Source organism: Primulina tabacum, chromosome 2 (genome assembly GCF_025594145.1).
Source record: "Primulina tabacum isolate GXHZ01 chromosome 2, ASM2559414v2, whole genome shotgun sequence".
Classification (NCBI taxonomy): Eukaryota; Viridiplantae; Streptophyta; class Magnoliopsida; order Lamiales; family Gesneriaceae; genus Primulina; species Primulina tabacum.
In genome coordinates this window covers 9,160,002-9,182,179 of record NC_134551.1, presented here as the reverse complement: position 1 = coordinate 9,182,179, position 22,178 = coordinate 9,160,002, and the positions used below count along the sequence as shown (strand labels likewise).

General features: G+C 35.0%; 3 protein-coding genes across 3 annotated transcripts; 1 reads left to right on the top strand and 2 right to left on the bottom strand.

Annotated features, from left to right (window-relative positions):
* Positions 1-3,233: 3,233 nt before the first annotated feature.
* Positions 3,234-5,347, bottom strand: LOC142537470 (uncharacterized). The gene is made up of 3 exons (XM_075642980.1): positions 4,716-5,347; positions 4,123-4,604; positions 3,234-3,979 (listed from the first exon to the last, which is right to left on the bottom strand). The coding sequence occupies exons 1-3, from the start codon at positions 5,345-5,347 to the stop codon at positions 3,234-3,236; spliced, it is 1,860 nt and encodes a 619-aa protein (XP_075499095.1).
* Positions 5,348-9,260: 3,913 nt separating this feature from the next.
* On the top strand, positions 9,261-14,827 carry LOC142537375 (two-component response regulator ARR9-like). Its single transcript, XM_075642910.1, has 4 exons — positions 9,261-9,321; positions 9,429-9,506; positions 14,265-14,335; positions 14,426-14,827. Exons 2-4 carry the CDS (start codon positions 9,465-9,467, stop codon positions 14,748-14,750), a joined length of 438 nt encoding a protein of 145 aa, XP_075499025.1. The 5' UTR covers positions 9,261-9,321; positions 9,429-9,464; the 3' UTR covers positions 14,751-14,827.
* Positions 14,828-21,144: 6,317 nt separating this feature from the next.
* On the bottom strand, positions 21,145-21,477 carry LOC142537469 (uncharacterized). The gene has a single exon (XM_075642978.1). It carries the CDS (start codon positions 21,475-21,477, stop codon positions 21,145-21,147), a length of 333 nt encoding a protein of 110 aa, XP_075499093.1.
* Positions 21,478-22,178: the final 701 nt, after the last annotated feature.

The window sequence follows — 22,178 nt, the reverse complement described above, 5'->3', positions numbered from 1 at the left end:
CGTATAACATTCATATAATTAAATCATAAATCAACGAATACTTGGGAAAAGAAGAATAATAAATTACAGTACAAAAACCTCACAGTGATAAAATTAAAATAGTAGACTATCCTTTGAATGAGACTAAAAAAATTAGCCTAACATAGTTTGATATACAATCTCCAAGAAAGTTAAATAAAGAAAAATAAACAAAAGTATGAAAACTAAATTCAAAGGAAAATTGAACCACAAAAATCCTTTACCTTCCACGTGAGTTGTTAGTGATTGGATGAAAAATCTTCTCTGCCGCCTCCCTTGTACTTGCGTTACGTGAGATTGGAAATTGGTTGGAGAGATCTTTTTAATTCTTGTGCTGCGGCTGGAGTGGTAGATTTGGGCCTTTTTTATTTAAGCTAAAAAAGTCTACTAATCTTAATTAACCCTAAATCTTAAAATATAAAATAATAGATATTATCTTCCCTCCAAAAATTTCCACTTCTTGCAATTTTAGGCAGCTGAAATATAACCACAAGGCGTGGCCACGCCTTGTTACAGGACCTCTTCTTGTTTGGCCATTCTCTTTCAAAACTCTATCTTGGGAACCTCAAATGTGATAAACATCACCTTTTTAGCTCAAATTTGCTCCAAGACCGTGAAAGTTCCTCCTACGTTAAAATTACATAAAAATGTATCAATTAAACATATCGGAGGTTAGAATAATGAGAAATATGAAAATAAAAATACTAACTATTACGAGCCTATCAAAATCTCCCACACCTAAACGATGCTTGTCCTCAAACATAAAATAGATCAACTCATTATCTCAATATTTCGTCCTCCTTCCGCTTCCTCTACTTATCCAAAACATTTTTTTCATGCAACAAGACATTTTAATTTCAGAGCATCTCACAAAATAACATCATGAACAATCACTGCAATCAGAATATATAGAAATTAAAATGCATGTGATTTAATAACTCCTCACAAGATTCGCTCATTCCGCTCATTAGTGTCTAGGATATATATCAACAAACTCTCATGTCAAATGTATTGAAAATTTTTACCATAGACTTGCAAATATATCACATCCTGTCACTGAATGAATGCATTAAAATACACAAACAAAAAGGGCTAAAATAGGTTGTAATGTGACTAGGGGTCAGGTAGGATAAAAGGAAACAATGAGCTATGGAATTGGAGAAACCATATCAAACTTTTCTCACACAAATAAAAATGTATCCAAAAACTCTTATATCACATTATAACAATCAAGAGCATTTTTTTTTTTTTTTCCAGCTCTTTTTTTTTTCTGGCTTCGTCTACTTCTCTTCTTTCTCTTTTTTTTTTTTTTGCTTTTTTGTTTTTTGTTTATGTGTTTTTTGTAGACGGTGACGATAAGGATTCGAGATTGACTAAATCCCAACAATTCACACTATTTTGGATTGAGTGATGCTATTTGTGAAAAGTTTATATGATGCTCCAATTCAAGGTTCAAAAAGGGGGATAACCAACAAAAATGATTAATCAGGGCTTATAATGTGGTTATTTTTATTCAAAGAAAAAAGGCTGAGGCTCAAACTTAGTTCACTAGGGGTCTATGAATCAGGGTAGGCTCAAACAATGGCTCAGATGATGCGAAAGAAAATGGTTCGAACCTAATGCCCTTATCATTTTGTCTATGCACCTAATCCACCACAAAGTGTTGACAAAGACATGTATAACAATGCAAGTTCTAGAAAAATTAACAATGCAATGACAACACACAATCAAAGAAAATATAACATGATATTAAGATTGCTCATAGGCTCAAAGCTCACAAAAGAAAAAAATATAGCAATTGTGTTAAATCCCACACATTTGTCCTCTCTAACTATCATCAAGAGCAACTTATTCATAATGCAAATGTGAGAATGCAAAAACATTTGCGCGCAAAGAAAACATTTTCATTTTTTTTTCCGCATCGGAGGCAATTAGGATTCAGAAGAAAGAGATAACAAATGAACTAGGTGCTTGGAACTAACAACGTCACTGTTTTTTTTAAAAAAACCGAAAATGCTGAAAAATTAAATCAATATACTAAAAATCAAATAAAATAAAAAAAATTCAAAAATCCCACAGTCAAGTCAAACTTCTCACAATCACAAGTCAAACTTCTCGCAATCAAATCAAACTCCCACACCTAAACTTGACATTGTCCTCAATGACAAAAAATAGATGCTCAACGAAAACGATAAAATAGTAGGAAAAGTTAGAGAACTCCCCTGAAAAATGCTGAGCATCGTAAAGAAACATCATCTACTGCGGCGATGGAGAAGTGAGAGAGTGGCTCGGTTATGGAAGTTAGAGCAAACGAGTGACGAGCGGCTGGTGGGTCGCAACGATGCTGGAGAAGGTGGCGCGAGATGGGAGAGGGGATTTGGAGAGAGGCGATGGAGGCTGCTGTGAGAGAGAGAGAGAAAAAAAGTAGGTTAAGAATTTTTTTTTAAAAAAAAAATTCAGTAGAGGTTTTCAACAAGGCATGGCCACGCTTTGTGCGAAAACCTCTACTGGAACGAATTTTTTTTTGTTTTTAAATCAGTAGAGGTTTTCGTACAAGGCGTGGTATTCTTATAAGGCGTGGTCACGCCTTGTTAGAAGACGTCTTCTGCAGAAATGTAACAAAAATTGTACTATTTTAAAAAAAAAGAAAAGGAAAAAAAAATCAAAATAATAAAAACCAAAACCAAAAATAAAAATAAAAATTGGGTTGCCTCCCAATCAGCGCCTCTTTTTATTGTCGTTGGCTCGACTTCATTCTTTCTTGTTGCTCATGGTGGTTCATATATGGTCACTTTGTCCACTTTATTCCGCTTGAATATTTTCATAGCAAATTTCAGCTAATGCTTGTTTTCTTTGAATTTCTTGGAAATCCCTATCCTTTGGATATTTCCTCCCTTTTTTATGAGTACATGCTTGGGTCGATCTAGAGAAAGTTTTTGCACAATTTTAGATATCTGCGAATCAGAGAGAAAAAATATAGTATTAGAATTTTCATCAGGTCTTTCAATAATCTCCTCTAAATCATTCTTATCAACAATTTTTGAATTTTCTTGTGACAAGTGATTAGCGATATCAAGAGTATTAATAGTGCTTTCACTAACAGGATATTTCATGGTATCATAAATATTAAACTTAACAATCTCACCATCAAATTCCATAGTAAGGGTACCACTATTAACATCTATTATAGACTTTGAAGTTTTCAAAAATGATCTTCATAGTAAAATTTGACTGTTTAAATCATCATTTTCCATGTCAAGCACATAAAAGTCAACAGGAAAAACTAAATTTTCAACTTTCATAAGAACATCTTCAATTACACCTCTAGGATATACAGTGGACCTATCAGCCAACTGGATCATAATGTCGGTTTCAGTCAGAGGTCCAAGTTCCAAATAATTATAAACAGAATCAGGCATGACATTGATAGAAGCACCTAAATCCAACATAGCCTTTTCAAATCTAGTATCGCCAATAGTACAAGGGATAGAAAACATACCTGGATCACTGCATTTGATAGGAATAGTTTTTTGAATGACAGCAGAAACATGTTCTCCTACCTTTTCCCTTTTACACCCCTTCAACTTATGTCTCTTTTTTGTAGTACACAATTCTTTTAAAATTTTAGCACAACGAGGTACTGGTTTAATATCATATAATGAAGGAATATTTACCTCACCTCTACAAAGAGTGTCATTCAACTTCTTAATACTTTCACATTTCCTGTTCAATGCAAGAGGGAATGGGGGAATAGGTTTATACTCAAATAGAGGAGAAAACTTAACCTTCGGAGCATCATCTTGATTGATTATTTTATCCTCAACGTTTATCTCATTCTCTTCCTTTTGCTTGACTGATGCTTGTACCCCAATTTCTTGAACATCCAATTCGTTACAATTTCTCAAAGTAATTGCACTCACATTCTCTCTTGGATTCACCACTGTCTGAGAAGGTATATTACCTAAATTTTGTGCTTCCAACTTGTGAATTGAGGTCGCTAACTTTCCCACTTGAGTGCTCAATTCTGAATGCTAGCCCTCGTTTCCTGTTGAAATTTTTGAGTGTTCTAAGCTAAGACCTTCACAATTTCATCTAGGGACATACCTGAGTTAGAGGCTTGTGCAGGTGACAGATGTTTGTGATAATTTTGTTGTGTACATCCCTGTTGACCTCCTTGATTCCTATAGCTGAAATTCGGGTGATCTTTCCAACCTGGATTGAAGCTATTAGAATATGGATCGTATCGGCGTTGAGGTTGTCCAGGAAATCCGTCGATTGCATTAACTTGTTGTGTGGGTTCCTCTTGTAGTGACGGACACATATCTGTAGGATGTCCCACCATAGCACATACACCACAAACTTTTACTTGTTGCACCTGTCCTGCAATCAACTTTTCCAGAATAGATGTCAAAGAATCTAACTTTTGATCGATAGGAGTAACACTTACCTCATTAACTTGTCGTGGAGGGTTGTCTTCCCTAGTACCAAACTGTTGTGCATTGGCAGCCATGTTGGAGATTAGAGCTCGTGCCTCCTGAGACGTTTTGTTCACCAATGCACCTCCACTTGCAGCATCAATCATGTTCCTATCAAAAAGCGAGAGTCCCTCATAAAAATATTAAACTAGTAGCTGTTCTGGAATCTGGTGTTGTGGACAACTGGCACACAACTGCTTGAATCTCTCCCAATACTCATACAAAGTTTCCTCGTGCAACTGTCTAATCCCACAAACGTCTTTTCTAATATTTGCTGCTCGTAAAGCTGGGAAGAACTTCTCCAAAAATTGTTGTTTCATATTGTCCCAAGTTGTTATGGATCCAGAAGGCAAGTAGTAGAGCCAATCTTTAGCCTTGTCGGCTAAAGAGAATGGAAAAGCCCGCAGTGAAATTTGTTCTTTTGTGATCCCTTGCGGTTTCATGGCTGTGCAAACAATATGAAACTCTTTCAGATGTTTATGAGGATCTTCACCTGCAAGACCACGAAAAGTAGGCAATAAATGAATCAAACCAGATTTTAATTCAAAAGTAGCATCAGTAGTAGGGAATTGAATGCATAATGGTTGTTGAATAACATTAGGATTAACTAACCCCCTGAGTATTCTTTGAGCTTGTCCTGCCATTTCTTCTTGGTCACTTTCACTTCTTTCAATCTCAAGATCAATGTCCAAATCTCTTTCTGTATCGTCGGAGTCCAATGATGCGTCCAAATCAGGAGACGATGATGATGGTTGCTTTTCACGCCTTAATCTTGCTTCTTTTCTCAATTTCTTAGCTGTCTTCTCGATTTCCAGATTGTATTCGAGTTCACCTTTACGAGAAGAACGAGGCATAAAAAATAAAAAAAATCAAAAAAAATTAACCTTGCACCGTTCCCCGGCAACGGCGCCAAAATTTGGTGTGCTGTCGTTGACCACCAAATTAATTCCTACCCTTTTTAAATAAAAATGAGTGTAATGGTGAGTAGGGTCGAATCCACAGGGAACGATAGATTTATTTCTTTTGATAATAAAAATAAAAAGGAGGGATTTGTTTTGATAATTACTAAATAAAATAACAAAAGTTAAAATTACCAAGCAAGAAAAATAATGAATCTAGAAACGAAAATTAATCGACGAGAATAAAGTGAAGAATTTATTATGAGAAAATACTGATTCAAGGGGATTCTACTATTTAATTATCTCACTGTTCATCGGTTAACCAATCATTTATTCATGTTATTCCAAGCAATTAACCTTAGAATAATAGGGATAGCCGCTAAAATTCTTGTATTTTCCTAAACTAATTGACCAAACCCAGCATCCAGTCAAAACTTACCAATAATCAACTGGGCACGATAGCGTTCCGTATTAATTAAAAATAGCATTTTAGTTTCGTGAAAACAGTTAATCCTAAAATCTAACAACCGAGATAGCTGCAATTGGAAGATCTAGTTCCGTCGATTTATTTAGATTACACATATTATGATAGCACAACACATCTAACCTATTGCTACTCACGTACCAATCGTTAATGACAATTACAAATCACTGAATTCATGGTTAGCATTAGAAAATCATACATCAAATTAAATTGTCAGATTAATTGACGTATAACATTCATATAATTAAATCATAAATCAACGAATACTTGGGAAAAGAAGAATAATAAATTACAGTACAAAAACCTCACAGTGATAAAATTAAAATAGTAGACTATCCCTTGAATGAGACTAAAAAAATTAGCCTAACATAGTTTGATATACAATCTCCAAGAAAGTTAAATAAAGAAAAATAAACAAAAGTATGAAAACTAAATTCAAAGGAAAATTGAACCACAAAAATCCTTTACCTTCCACGTGAGTTGTTAGTGATTGGATGAAAAATCTTCTCTGCCGCCTCCCTTGTACTTGCGTTACGTGAGATTGGAAATTGGTTGGAGAGATCTTTTTAATTCTTGTGCTGCGGCTGGAGTGGTAGATTTGGGCCTTTTTTATTTAAGCTAAAAAAGTCTACTAATCTTAATTAACCCTAAATCTTAAAATATAAAATAATAGATATTATCTTCCCTCCAAAAATTTCCACTTCTTGCAATTTTAGGCAGCTGAAATATAACCACAAGGCGTGGTCACGCCTTGTTCCAGGACCTCTTCTTGTTTGGCCATTCTCTTTCAAAACTCTATCTTGGGAACTTCAAATGTGATAAACATCACCTTTTTAGTTCAAATTTGCTCTAAGATCGTGAAAGTTCTTCCTACGATAAAATTACATAAAAATGTATCAATTAAACATATCGGAGGTTAGAATAATGAGAAATATGAAAATAAAAATACTAACTATTACGAGCCTATCACACATGCATAACAATTACCAGACACTCCCCTCCGAAACGACCCAACGAGCAATTTTCACGACTTTGTCTTGAGGTAGGGGACGAATTCGCCAAATTCCTTCGTTTAGGTCTCCGAAACAGCGTTTTTGCCATTTTAGGAAAGTTTCGTAAGCCTTAATACTTTTCGTTGGAAAATCCGAATTCGATTCCGTCAATTGTTCTGAAATCCTCTCGACATATGCTTCGAATCCATATGCTTGTCTCACAACTTTCCATTTTTGGAAAAATTTTCGAAAAATATTATTTCCATGTACTTGGCTATATATGACCATGATATTTGTCATTCTATCTCATGTGATATTTTGAGCATTTCCTTTTTTTTATTCTTTTCTTTCAGGAAATGGCTCCACCAAATCCCCCGAAATTCCACACTCGTGCCCAAGCTGCCATCCATATGAAGCAGTTTGTCCTTGATAATCAGTCGCGCCAGATGAAGTGACTTTGAGCCAGAGCTGGTGAGAGGAGACAACATGGACCTGAGAGAGGTCATAGAGCAGAGCCTGTATCGAGAGGGAAGGCTGCGAGAAGATATAAAACGGTACCTTAAGGAATTGGAGGAAGAGAGACAACAAAATTCCACGGGCAAGAAAAGACTGGAGAATTCATGTGAGGCTATGAACAGCCTTGCAAAAGTGAGCCACCATCTGACCCAGCAGGTTGAAACTCTTAAGAACCAGGTCAAGCAGAAGAAGACGGAGAGTGAGAAGCACCAACAGCATGCCAGTGATCTGTTGGATGAGGCAGATGCAGAGATACAGGGGTTGAAGGCGCAAGTGACACAGCTCACTGAGGAGAATGCCCAGCTTACGCAGGCGATAGAACTACCACAATGAAAGAGAAGCCACATGGAAGCTAGAAGAAAGGATGATAAACCAATACCCGTACCTCTTCATAGACCAAGCCAACCCAAGTTTCGAGGACAAAACTTACCATAAGGCGGGAGGGATGTAAAATCTTAGATTTTTGCAAAATCGTGATAATATTTTGTAATTAATGGTACTAGGATTTGCGAAATCTTCGGGTATCTATCTCATTAGATAAGATGTAAGTTTGCAAGATTATCTAAAGTTAGGGTAAATAATTTTATCGTGCACAATATTTTGAGCTCAAGATTTAAGATAATATCGTGTATATATTTCGAACTGATGAGCAGATAAAGATCTAAGATTTGAGATGATATTGAGATAACAAGATAAAGATCTAAGATTTGATATGATAATAGCGGGATAAAGATCAAGCAAAGGATAATGTGATCCCCTAGATTTCGAATTCATGGGTATTTTTAGTGTATAATTTCGAAATAATCAGCAGATGGGGATGAAGATTTCGAAATATCACCCAAGATCATGGATAAAAAGATTTATAATTATCCTAGTTTTAACTTTGATTCAAAATTCAAGCACGAGGATAATACACGATCAGGATAGCAGCCAACCCCTTTAAATAGGAGGGTCCTGTAACTCAAAATTCACACCTCAAATTCACTTAATATTTTCGAGTTTCTCTCTAGTCTCCTTAGGAAATTTTCGAGACTTTTCTCTCGTGGTTCTGCCGAGTATCGAAGCGCTGCTGTAGTCCAAGCCAAGGAAGGAAATTCGAAATTTCCAGTCCAAAAAACCCCCACTATTTTTCACGTTTTCTTCAAGGATCAATGTAAGTAGGCTTGTTTTAAATATTAAAATTCGTTTGGCATGTTTCTTCGTTTATATGAAAATACGGTCGAGTACACCTTCTTCTTCTACTCCGTTCTTATGTTGGTTGTCATGTGGTTTTGAGCACTGTGAGGATTTGACTGTACATGTAAGAGAATCCCAACCATGATATGACCCTTACACGGTGGGGATATAACCGATATATGCCCTCGCCCCCTTAGAAGAGTAAAAATTAGAGACTGATATCAGTAAACCATAGAAAGTTGAGGAATCTCAGTATCTGGTAAATATTATGCATGTGATATGAATGATGCTATGGAAGTCATGTGATTTCTAAATTTTATGCATGTTGTTATATTGTGCTCGAACGGCCCCCACTTGCTGAGTATTTCTCAAAATACTCATCCCTTACTCTCCCCTCCCCAGATTTATCCAAAGAACAGGTTGAGGATGAGGAGTCCGAACAATTTTGGGGCTGGTGATTCACGGGATTTATTAATAGCCATGTTATTTTTGTTATTTTCGAATTTTGTATTTTTAATTCCATGTAAGACGTTTTCGCATTAGTTATTTCAGTTGTAAAGACATTGATATCTTTTTGAGAATTTATGAAATAAACAGGTTTCAATTTATACTGTGCTATGAGATTGGTTGTTTTTCGATTGTGTGATTGATGAACAACGCCGATGTCGACAAACCCCGGTCTCGGGGTGTGACATCTTGGTTGTTCTAAAGAAGAAAGAAGCAATCCAACTGAAACTTCCGTTTCTCCCAACTTTCATTTGGTTCATTTTCTTTCTTTAAAAACGATCAAATTTATAAATGAGACTTGAAAAACATTTTTATTTGAGTCCAAAAATATTTCTTATTCTATGTCTGATGTTTCTTGAAGGAAGTGGGAGTAAACCTTGTTATTACAGACTATTGTATGCCTGGAATGACAGGATATGATTTACTCAAGAAAATGAAGGTATATTTACCTATCTTTTGTGGGAAATTTTAGCATTTTGGAAAAAAAAAGTGGATTTTTTGAGATTAATTTTTTTATTTAAGTCATTAATAAAAAAACGTCATTTTTTACATAAAAATTATTATCTATTATAAATACGAGCAAATTGACTATATGAGACAGTTACTTTAGAATGTATCGAAATTTGAAATATAACTGGAATTTTAATAAAATAAATGTAGATCTTTTTTAGCTTGGTAGGGTTTGATAAAATTAAGTCTCGAAATCACATTCGACTCAAACTTCAAATTTTGATATAAAATTTGATTTCAGATATATTTACAACTAGTTGGCGGACTAACAAATGTAGAATTCGTATAATTAAATGTGTACGCAAGCAGAATAAAATTAATTCTGGTCTAACAGTGAATCAGATTTAGTTAATTATTTTTTAATAGGTTTGTACATTTTTATATATGACATGCAAAAATTTATATAATCTTGCTCCCCTATATATTTTTTAATTTGATTTATATCATTTTGATAATTTCTACGAATTCCCAACTAGGATTTTCATTTCAAAAATATTAATTGGACAAGACGATGAAAGATACAAGAATTTTCCGAATCAAAATTTATTATTATATATTGTTATTAATGATAACATTAATATTAATAATATTTTTAAAAATATTATTATTATATTATTAATACTAATAATATTTTTTTTATTATAAATATTATTTTCAAGGCATGTTCGAGGATGATGATAATATCTTTGTACCCGTCCCGAACTATTTCGAAGATTTTAAATTATAAATAATGCACTTTTGCATAGCATATTGGAAACCAATTTTATTCTATTTATCTTACTAAATTTATATATTCCAAAACTGAATTCTAAAATGACTCCTCTTTTTGGCACAATTTATGAGTTGAATCATTTCAAGTTGCAATGGACGTTTAAAATTAGATTTATTCGCTATTATGAATTATCTACATATGAAAACAACGAGAACAATGAGACATTAAGTATAAAATCTTTTTTCATTATCGAGAAGTAAAAAATATTGTTATCCTATTTATTCAAAATTTTAATTATTATGCATTTGCTAATGTGATAATTTTCTTCTATATTTCAAAGTTCGCATATACAAAGTAGTATAAAATGTCTCATAATGGATATGACTAAACCAATTCTAAAGGAAGTACACATCTTATTAGAAGACACTTTATAAAACTTATTGGCATTGTTTTGGAATATACATACTAAATGTTAATCAAATAAATTTTCTGGTTTATACATAATTTACTTATAATCACATATTTCATTTTTTTTAGGAATATTAGGTTGTTGTGTACATTATGTATATATTTTGTTGATAAAATCACAACCTATTTGGATAAAGATATTGATGAAGCAATTGTTGTTATCCTTCAAATGTGTCGAACATGTACCATGTCACAAAATTGTTTGTGAATGAAGATTTAACAAAGTTACTGGATTTTGAAAAAAGTATTTGTTATTAGTTTTATTGAATTTGATTTAAAAATATTTATTTATCACATATTAAAAAATAATAATATAGATAGCTTTTCGGAAATTAAAGAACTAAAAATGTATTTAGATTGATGGTCGACATTAATACATTAAACACGATAAGAACTATATCATTGCCTTAGACTAAAAACATTAATCAACATATGTTGTATTTAAGAAAGTTTTTCAAAATTAATGAAAAATAGTTTTTTATTTTAATTTTTATAATTATATTATTTTTTTAACAATTTAAATATCTATTATTTTTTTATAATAATTAAATTTTAATAATATCATCTCGTGCATCGCACGTGTTAAATACTAGTTATTAATTAAGAGTGAGTATATTGTGAGACGAAATCTCTGAGACATGTTTATAACTATATTCATATTTATAATAATAAGTAATACTTTTGAAATAAAAAATAATATATTTTTATAGGTGACTCAAATAAGATATCTATAGCACAAAATTGACTTTTGAGATCATTTCACAAAATTTTTTGTGTTTTCATATATGACATGGCATCGTGCATTATCAAATACAAGCTTTAATTTGATATACAGGAACATTGCTTTAAGTTATCTGTATTATATTATTAAATTAACCATCTTTTCTTTCCAAACTACACCTATTTATAATACCTTTATTTTTATGAAAAATTAAATAAAAAATATATATGCAGCAGAAAATCATTTAAATATAATCACGTTTTATGTAAAATCTTAAATTTTCGTTAGCATTAAATGCATGTAAAAAAATGTAACGCTCAAGATTTTAGTGTAATACGTTTGAGTTACTATGTATTATGAATAAGGGAATGGAAGAACAGACACGGACAAGCGACATTGCAATTTGAGTTTAGTTGCAAAGTATAGTGTTGGAATAGAAAGACCAGCGCACCCGCGGTAAAAGAGCCAGCGCACCCGCGGTGGTTCTTCTGAAATTTTGGAGGTGGTACAGTAGAGTCAGTGCACCCGCGCCATAAAAGTGACCGCACCCGCGGTGTTGGTACAGTAGAGTCACCGCACCCGCTGGTCAAAAATGCACCGCACCCGCGGTCGTGCCTTCTGAAATTATGGAAGTGATCCAGTACACTCAGCGCACCCGCGGTGCAGAGTGACCGCACCCGCGGTGTGACGTGCAGAATAAAGAATGAAACACGTGTCTTCACCATGCAAGATATATATATGAATTGTCTTCATCTCCTTCATTTCAGCAGCCAAGGACCGAAAGCAAATTCAGAAATCCCTCCAAACTTCATTCCAACTTAGACATTTGATTGCGAAGAATCTAACCGTCCGATTATCGATCCGAGTTGAGATTCGTGCTCCTCTTGTTACAAGCTACAAAAGGATGTAAGTATTACTGCCTTTCAGCAGATTTTGAAGTTGAAATGTTGGAGAAATCAGATTTTGATTTCTATTATATGTTCTTATGATTATTGTGAACCTATATTCGTAACCGGATCGAAGAACGGATATGATATGCGAATTTTGTTCAAATTCCAGCATGTCTTGAGTTGAGTTATATGGATTTTGAGATTATGGAACATATTTGTGATGATTATGAGTTATGACATTATCCCTGTGACGTTGAGATTGACGGGGCTATCAAGACTGTATTGTTATGCCGTCGAAACATCAGTAGATTGATTGTGATCAGATTCAGTATTGATTGAGATTGTATCATGATATCGTTGATATGGATCAGATTTTGTTTGATTTGAGTATTGATCAGAACATGTTTTGAATTGAGATGCATATTGATATTGTGCCTATGCGATATTGTCATTTCAGATTGATATGGACAGATTTGACTTCGAGACTTCGACTTCGTCAGATCGAGAAGATAAATGTATAAATTGATGTTGATGCGGGATTGCACAACTCGAGTTAGATTTGACTTGAGTTTCTCAAAATCACATACTTTACTTTATTGCACTGATATTTGCAATTGATGTGATTGATATCTTTGATCTATTGAGTTATGTCTTGAGTCATAGGCGGATCACCTAGTTGTAGACTATTGATCTCGTGACAGAGGTACCAAATAGTGATAGAATCGTCACTGGGCCATTGCACATTGTCACAGAGGTTCGGCAAGATATGCCAGGGCGGATGTGCCTAGTCTTGGACAGAACCGCCTAAGACATCGGACGTTTGGTTATATCGAAGCTGGATAGAATTAGAGTTTCTTCTATTACTGATGTTCGATATGGAAAGAACCAAAGTCCGTGAATAAGAACGTGCCACCACCCTGATCGGGAGTGTAGGTGGGTGTATGTTCTTATTCAGGTCGGGATCCCTAGATTATGATGAGTCGAGTTAGAGTTTAGGAATCACAGAGTGTGATTCGGAGTTTATATTGATTCATGTTCTGATTTTGATACATGTTATGAATATATGTTTCATGCTGTTATATCTGTTTATATGAAATGCATGTATGCATGATTTATACTGGGAATGTAATTCTCACCGGAGTTATCCAGCTGTTGTCTTGTTTGTATGTGTGCATGACAACAGGTGGGACATGATCAGGATCAGGAAGAGGATGAGAGACGTTAGTTAGCGTGGAGATCCGGGCCCAGAAGCAGAATAGGATTCAGCACTTGATGTATAGATATTGAACCTAGTTGAGATAGAAACTTGTAGTACATGATTGATACTTTTATACTGACATGTATATTAAATAAATTACATTACGTTTTCGCATTAATATTTTAAAAAGAAAACAAAAATTTTAGTCCCACTTTTCTTAATTGTTATATTTGATATTAATAATGATTAAGACATGAATTAGCGTCCGGGTCCCCACAAAAAATTACCAATTTAAACTTTTATCTCTAGTTCTCTATAATTCTCTTGAACTTCTAGATCAGCCCCTCGTGGTACTTTATCCTTGGGTATGAACTAGTGGGCTACGTAGATATTTGGTAACCTACTTAGAACGTCGATGAATTCAACTAATAACTCTTCTTGCTTAATATATTTGTTTAACTTTTCTTTCTTTCTTTTCTTTTATCAATAATTTTATTATTTAGGCATTGTTTGATGCGAACCATGAAACGATTACACATTTTTGCCTCATCAAGTTCTACAAGTAATTAGATTTATAAATCATTTTATATACATATACATATATTTATATACACACACGTAGTCATTTATCATCTAATCTAACGAATGAATGAAACGATGCGTAATAGACAAAAATGGGATTTGATTTAATTTCACAGGAGTCTTCATATTTGAGAAACATACCATTGGTCATCATGTCTTCTGAGCATGTGCCCTCAAGAATCAACAGGTAAGTTAAATTTTCATTATTTCATGATCTGCTCGTGTTTTTAATGTAAGAATTAAGTGTTAATATTTAATAGTTAATCGCAATTAACAGATGCTTAGAAGAAGGAGCAGAAGAGTTCTTCCTCAAGCCTGTGAGGTTGTCAGATGTAAATAAACTCAAACCCCATTTGATCAGAACCAAATTCAAGAATATTATGGGAAATCAAGAAACAAAAATGTCGAAAGAAGTAGAATCTGGAATCCATGCACAGAAACAGCAAAAAGTTCGATTAAATAAAATTAACATCATGAGGAAATCTAGTGATCATAAAGAGCTTTTACTAGACAGATTGAGACAAAAATACAGTGGTTTCACTGTAAAGACTTTGTTATTATCTCTGGTGTTTTTTTCTCTCTGTTTCTTAATTTTTGGCTGAGGTTTTTTCGATGTTGGATGCATGGTGATATGTGTACATGGAGAACTGATGATCAATAAAGGGGTTCATTTTCGGTATCATGTGCAATACTTGAACGGTGATATATATAAAATTCTTCAAATATATGTGTGCGCAGGTGAACGTGTGTCTGTGCGCCTGCATGTATACCTATATAAGCATATATAAATATTTCAAGAAAAGATAGACGCTGTCCATCTCCTCCATCGATCTTTGTGGCCTTGCCATAGTGCACCAGAGATAAAATTATGTAAGCTTGGTAGATTTTATTGATAGAGTATGTGTCCAACTAACCAATTTGTGACTTAGATTTTATTGAATCTTGTGTGAAAAATCTTTATTTTAAGAATATTTATGGTTTTATCCAAATAAGACATTTACTTTATTTGTATAGCCTATACAAGTTGCATAGATAAAGTCATTGAGTATACAATAGGTACTATGAGGTCTGACTCTCAACGTAAGATCATGAAACTCATTAGGAAGCATATTGTATATTCTAAACTGGCTTCTAGTCGATTCAGCCACCTAAATAACGATAAATGTCGCTCGAGCTAGAGAATGACATATGTGATGTAAACAGCATGTTTCATTGGTAAGGGCATTAAGATATCCATTCATACAAATGAGTGATCATTTGATGATGCAATAAACAACCCACCATCGGACTTTCTTAGTGGTTATCACTTATAAAGTGGAATAGTCCGCTGTTGTAGGTTGTACACCATTAGTCATATGATCCAGGATTGTTGGATCTCGGTTTTCTCGTGTCCCAAACGCAGTGGAAAATTTAAAATTTTAAATTTTATTTTGACAATCAAAATAGGTTTTGTTTGGGCACTCGTATGGTTTATTGAATCAACATTCAAAGGGCATAAGAATTTTATATCTTTGGTGAATAAATCACGTGGCTCCAACTAATCCGGTATAAACGGATTAGTTCTTGATGAATCCCTACGAACTTTCTTCGATGAACTCCTTGTTTGATCCTTCTATCAAGTCAACGACTAGATCGCTTGATCATCTTCCAAATTGCACTAGAGAATATGAAAGATATTTTACGTAGGAGATTAAAATATGAGAAGCGGCTCAACCCTTTTTGCAAAAGGAAGTGGCCAAAAATTCTTGAGGTGGAGGAGATGCAATTTTCGAAAATTGCTATGATTGTATGCTAGGGTTTAGCTCATCAACCATTATTTATAATAAGTGATTACCTAATTACCATAAAATAATATATGGGCTTTTTAATTAACATTAATGAGTTTGATTAATTAATTGGGCTAGTCCAACTAGTTTAATTAATTAATCAAAATCCATTAAGAACTTTAATTATTTAGTATGTTGGACTTGTACTCCTACAAGCCCATTAAACATACTTCCCACCAATTTTAATTTAATATTTAGTAAACTCAACTTTTGAGTTTAATAAATTAAATCAATTATAAATTCAATATTTGAATTTATTATTTAAATTATAAATTCAACTACTTGAATTTTATCATCTCTAAATTTTAATATTTAATAAACCCAACTTTTGAGTTTAATAAATTAAATTCTCAAATTTTATAAATTCAACTCCTTGAATTTATCCTCTCAAAATTTAATTATCATAAATTCAACTTCTTGAATTTACTATATAATATAAATTCAACTTTTGAATTTATTCTCTCAACGAGAACAAATGATCCAGTACTTGTGTGACCCTCAATGGTTCAGGGATACAGCTAGCCGTGGGTTCACAACTCCTTGTGATTTAGGACATAATTCTTTATGCGGGCTTACCCTTATTTGTCACATTCTATGTATCAACAATTGATCATGAGAATGTCAGAAATCATATTTCTGATCAACCATCGGATCATGGTAAGAGCGTCTAGTAGCATAGCCCATGATCCCCTAGGTATCACTGATAGTGCCTGCAAGAACCAGTCGATTATGATTAACGTACAGTATGGTCCCTTCATCTCATATATCCCGATCGAATCTGAACCATTGCTTCATCGAGGGTTGCATATTAATTCGATCACTATATGATAACTATAATAGTGGCATCGCGGTTACTATTGGAGAACTCTTTCTCCAACGTATATCTCATACTCTGGCCAAGATTCCATGCACTATTATTACATCAGATCACATAAGATTTCCACACCCGTAGGTGAGCGGTGAATCCCCTACAATGCACTGGCTCCTATATGTGTTGCAACTATACCCAACCTCGCCACCTGATGACTCTCCTGGAGCCTGTAAACGAGTCAAAGCATAGCCCTAGCATACAGAGCCTCAGTGTTGTCCCGGGTTGTAAGGACTAATGGTGTACAATCATAACCACGGACTCATCATCTCGATGAATGATAAACACTTGGAAAGTCCGAGGGAGGGTTGTTCGGTATAATCATCATATGACTACCCATCTGCATGTTTGGACATCTCTATGCCCTTACCAAGAAACACAGTACACAACATCACAGATGCTAGTCTCGAGCTCAAGCGACCTTTATCCATGTTTTAGGCGGCTGAATCGACTAGGATCTAATTTAGATCATACAATGTTTACAAACGAGTTTCAACATCGAGTTACGATTCATTTGTATTAAAGAATAATCAAGGTCTTTATCTATGTTTGATAACATGGGTATACAGATAAAGAAATAACAAACCATGAAATAATGAATTATATTAAAATAAAGATTGTTAATTACAACTTAGTCAATAAAATCCCTAGCCAACAGTTGGCTTGCAGGGCATCTACTCTAACAATCTCCCACTTGCCCTAGAGCCAACTACTCATAAACTTTAATTCACATTGCTTCGCGATGCTTTTCAAACAATGGTCCTGGCAAGGGCTTTGTAAATGGAATCAGCAACGTTATCTGCAGAGGGGACTCTTTCGACTGATATATCTCCACTTCCCACAATCTCCCGGATGATGTGGAACTTCCTCAGTACATGTTTGGATCGCTGATGAGACCTTGGTTCCTTTGCTTGCGCAACGGCACCAGTGTTGTCGCAGTACACCGGGACTGGATCAACTCCATTATGAATAACGCCCAACTCTTGGACAAAATTCCTCATCCAAACTGCCTCTTTGGCTGCAGCAGATGCAGCAATGTACTCAGCTTCAGTGGTGGGATCCGCAACGGTGTCTTGCTTGGAGCTTTTCCAAGAGACAGCCGCACCATTAAGCATGAATACAAAACCAGAGGTCGTTTTCGAATCAACTACATCACATTGGAAGCTAGAATCAGTGTAGCCTTCCAATTTTAATTCTCCACCACCATAGACCATGAACAAGTTCTTAGTCCTTCTCAAGTACTTAAGAATATCTTTCACGGCCTTCCAATGCATTGGACCAATGTTTGCCTGATATCTGCTTGTAACACTCAAAGCATAAGCGACATCAGGACGTGTCGATATCATACCATACATGATACTACCAATGGCTGACGCATATGGAATACGTGTCATCATCTCTATCTCTTCATCAGTTTTGGGACACATAGCTTTAGATAGAGTAACACTATAACACATTGGTAAATATCCTCTCTTGGATTCTTCCATAGAGAATCGCTTTATAATGGTATCGATATATGTGGCTTGGGTGAGTCCCAACATCCTTTTTGATCTATCTCTATGGATTTGTATTCCCAATACATAGGATGCTTCACCCATGTCTTTCATGGAGAATTTACTTGCTAACCATACTTTAGTTGATTGCAATAATCCTAAATCATTCCCAATGAGAAGGATATCATCAACATAAAGTACTTGGAATGTCACTGCACTCCCACTAATTTTCTTGTACACATACGGTTCTTCAAGATTCTTAGCAAAACCAAACTCTTTGATAGTGCTATCAAATCTGAGGTTCCAACTCCTTGATGCCTGCTTGAGACCATATATTGATCGCTGAAGTTTGCATAACTTATGCTCACTTCCTACTGATGTGTATCCCTCAGGTTGAGACATATAAATTTCTTCTTTGATGTCTCCATTGAGGAATGCAATCTTTACATTCATTTGCCATATCTCATAGTCATACCATGCTGCTATGGCTAGTAGTATTCTAATGGACTTAAACATAGCAACTGGTGAAAAAGGTTCCTCTTAGTCAATTCCTTGCCTTTGAGTATAATCTTTTGCAACCAGTCTTGCTTTGAAGGTCACTACCTTCCAATCCGCCCCAAGCTTTCTTTTGTAGATCCATTTGCAACCTATGAGAACGATTCCCTCAGGTGGATCCACCAATGTCCAGACTTGGTTTGAATACATAGAGTCCATTTCAGACTGCATGGCTTCAAGCCATTTGGTTGAATCTGTATCAGATATTGCTTCTTTGAAATTCATTGGATCACATCCAACACAATGCTCATCATGGCTTTGTTCATGAAAAAGCATATATCTTGCAGGTGGTCTAATAACCCTATCAGATCTTCTAAGAGCTTGTACTTCAACTACTGGTTCTTGGGAAATGGGTTCAACTTTTATAGTTGAAGAAGTATTTTGAATTTCTTCAAGTTCTATCATCTTGCCTTTTCTATCTAATAGAAATTTGCCTTTTCAAAAAGGTGACATTTCTTGAAACAAACACTTTTGCTTCATTGGGATGATAGAAATAATATCCAACAGAATTCTTTGGATATCCTACAAAGTAGCACAAAGTGGATCTATTATCCAATTTGTCTCCCACTGTCTGCTTCACGTAAGCAGGACATCCCCATATTCTCATGCAAGAATATTTGGGAGTTTTTCCCATCCATATCTCATATGGCGTTTTATCCACTGGTTTAGTATGGACATTATTCAACAACATTCCCGCAGTTTCAAGCGCAAAGCCCCAAAACGATGTAGGCAATTCAGTGAATCCCATCATGGATCGAACCATGTCCATCAAGGTTCGATTTTGACGTTTAGAAACAGCATTCAATTGTGGTGTTGCTGGTGGAGTCCACTGTGAGAGAATCTCATTCTCTCTTATATAACCCAAAAATTCAGCACTTAAGTATTCTCCACCTCGATCAGATCGAAGTGCCTTAATACTTCTTTCCAGCTGATTTTCTACTTCAGATCTGAATTCTTTAAACTTTTCAAATGCTTCAGATTTGTGTTTCATCAAATAAACGTACCCATACCTCGAATGGTCATCAATAAAGGTAATGAAGTAGGAATGCCCAAATTTTGTGCTAACACTTAGCGGGCCACAAACGTCCATGTGGATCAAATCCAGTAGACCATGCGCATGTTCCACGTTTCCATTGAATGGAATTTTAGTCATTTTTTCTTTTAGACAGGACTCACAAGTTGGTAGAGAATTTATGTCTGACAAGTCAAACATGTCTTCTCCCACTAGCTTGTGCATTTTTCTTTGGGAAATATGACCTAGTCTAGCGTGCCATATTTGTGCGGGATTTGGGTCTTCTATTTTTCTTTTGTTTGTTGTTGTTTTCGTATGCGCTTGGATATTGTTTAATGGAATATCTTTTAATTTTAATTTATAGAGATCGTTTGTTAATTCTCGAGTTCCAATCAAACATTCATTCTTGTATAAATTGCAAACACCTTTAGCAAAAACACAAGAATAACCATCCCTATCAAGCATAGAAATAGAAATAATGTTTTTAACCAATTCAGGAACAAATAAAACGTCTCTCAAAAACAACTTAAAATTATTGTCCAAAATTAAAGTAACGTCTCCAATGGCAGTGCCAGCAACTCTTGCTCCATTTCCTAGTCTTAGAAAAGTCTCACCATCTCTAAGCCTCTTGCTTCTTCCCATCACCTGCAAATCATTGCATAGATGAGAACCACATCCGGTATCCAATACCCAAGAAGAGGAATTAATAGAAACATTAACTTCAATATAAAACATATCATGGCCAGAACGCTTCTGGGCTAGATACTCCTCACAATTACGCCTTCAATTATGCCTTCAATGTCCATGTTTGTTGCAGTGGAAACAGACTTGTTCTGACTTTTTCAGGCTTTGTGGGTCCCGGATTAGGTTTCTTGTTGGGCTTGTTCTTCTTTGGAGGGGCAGAACGCTTCTTGGCTTTATTTGGAGCTCCCTTTTTCGTACCGTACAAAGAACCCACTAGAAGAACAGGCTTTTCCTTTTTAATTGTAGCCTCATAATTAGTAAACATATTGACCAACTCTTCAAGGGTGGCCTCAAGCTTGTTCATATTAAAATTAACCACAAATCCATCGAACGAGGCAGGCAAAGACGCAAGAGAATATCAGTCGAGAGCTCACTAGGAATAACCACATCGAGTCCCACCAACTTCTCGATGAGCCCAATCATCCTAACACCATGCTCATGGACCGAAGTCCCCTCTTGCAAGCGTGTAGTCATGAGTTCTTTAACAATAGCATGTCTTTATGAACGAGTTTGTAAAGCATACAATTCTTTCAGATGAAGGTGAATGTCAGCAGCATTCACCGCCTCCTCGAACCTCCTCTGAAGTTTATTCGACATAGAAGCCAACATGTAGCTCTTAGCTTGAAGATAATGGTTCCAATGTTTCTCAAGCTTAGCTAATTCAGTCCTACTGATATCAGGAGCCGTCTCCTTTGGTGGCTTCTTATCAAGCACATACGCAATCCTTTCGGAGTTCAGAACAATCTTTAAATTTAGAAACCAGTCATGATAGTTAGGGCCGGTCAATTTGTTTTGATCGAGATTGATTGAAAGCGGGTTACGAGTAGACATCGTAAATATACTGAAAATGAAAAACAGATAATGATTACTGATAATTTTAAAATAATTCTAAGATATAAAATATGGATTTCATTTTATAAATTTTCCCTCCCACTATTTTGACATTTCCACCACCCTATGATGAAAAAGGGAAATCGTATTTCCTTAATAGGCACGTAGAGTCTAATTTGTCAATTAAAATCCCGAATAATATCAGCCAGTTATAATTTCTAAAAGGTAGAATCCAATTGCATCCCTATGCAACCTCCGCGTGTTTTGCCTCACGTTTAATAAGGACCCAATAATATGACGCCGTTTATTTTCACGTGTCAAACCAACCCATCAATATTTAATTGTACTGGACGGTCGCCATGAGTTCTCCCAATAATATGAGCCGAAGTCATGGGAGTTCCACTCAATTCACATCATATGTCCGGTGGAAGTCACAGCTTTTCGGCGTATAGGCCTCCCCAATAATATGAGCCAGACACTGTCCGCGGGTAGCGATCAACATGCAACCACGGTTGATGGAAGGCAAGGAAAAATTAAACTATTTTAATTTTTACTTTTTCGGTTTGATATAAATTTTGAATCTTATTCAAAATGAGGGATTTTAATTTTAAAATTGTCTCTTCATTTTAATTTTTAAATCGCGTGCCACGAGTTGGTATGTTTGCCGGATTCATGCAACTATATTATTTAATAATATACAT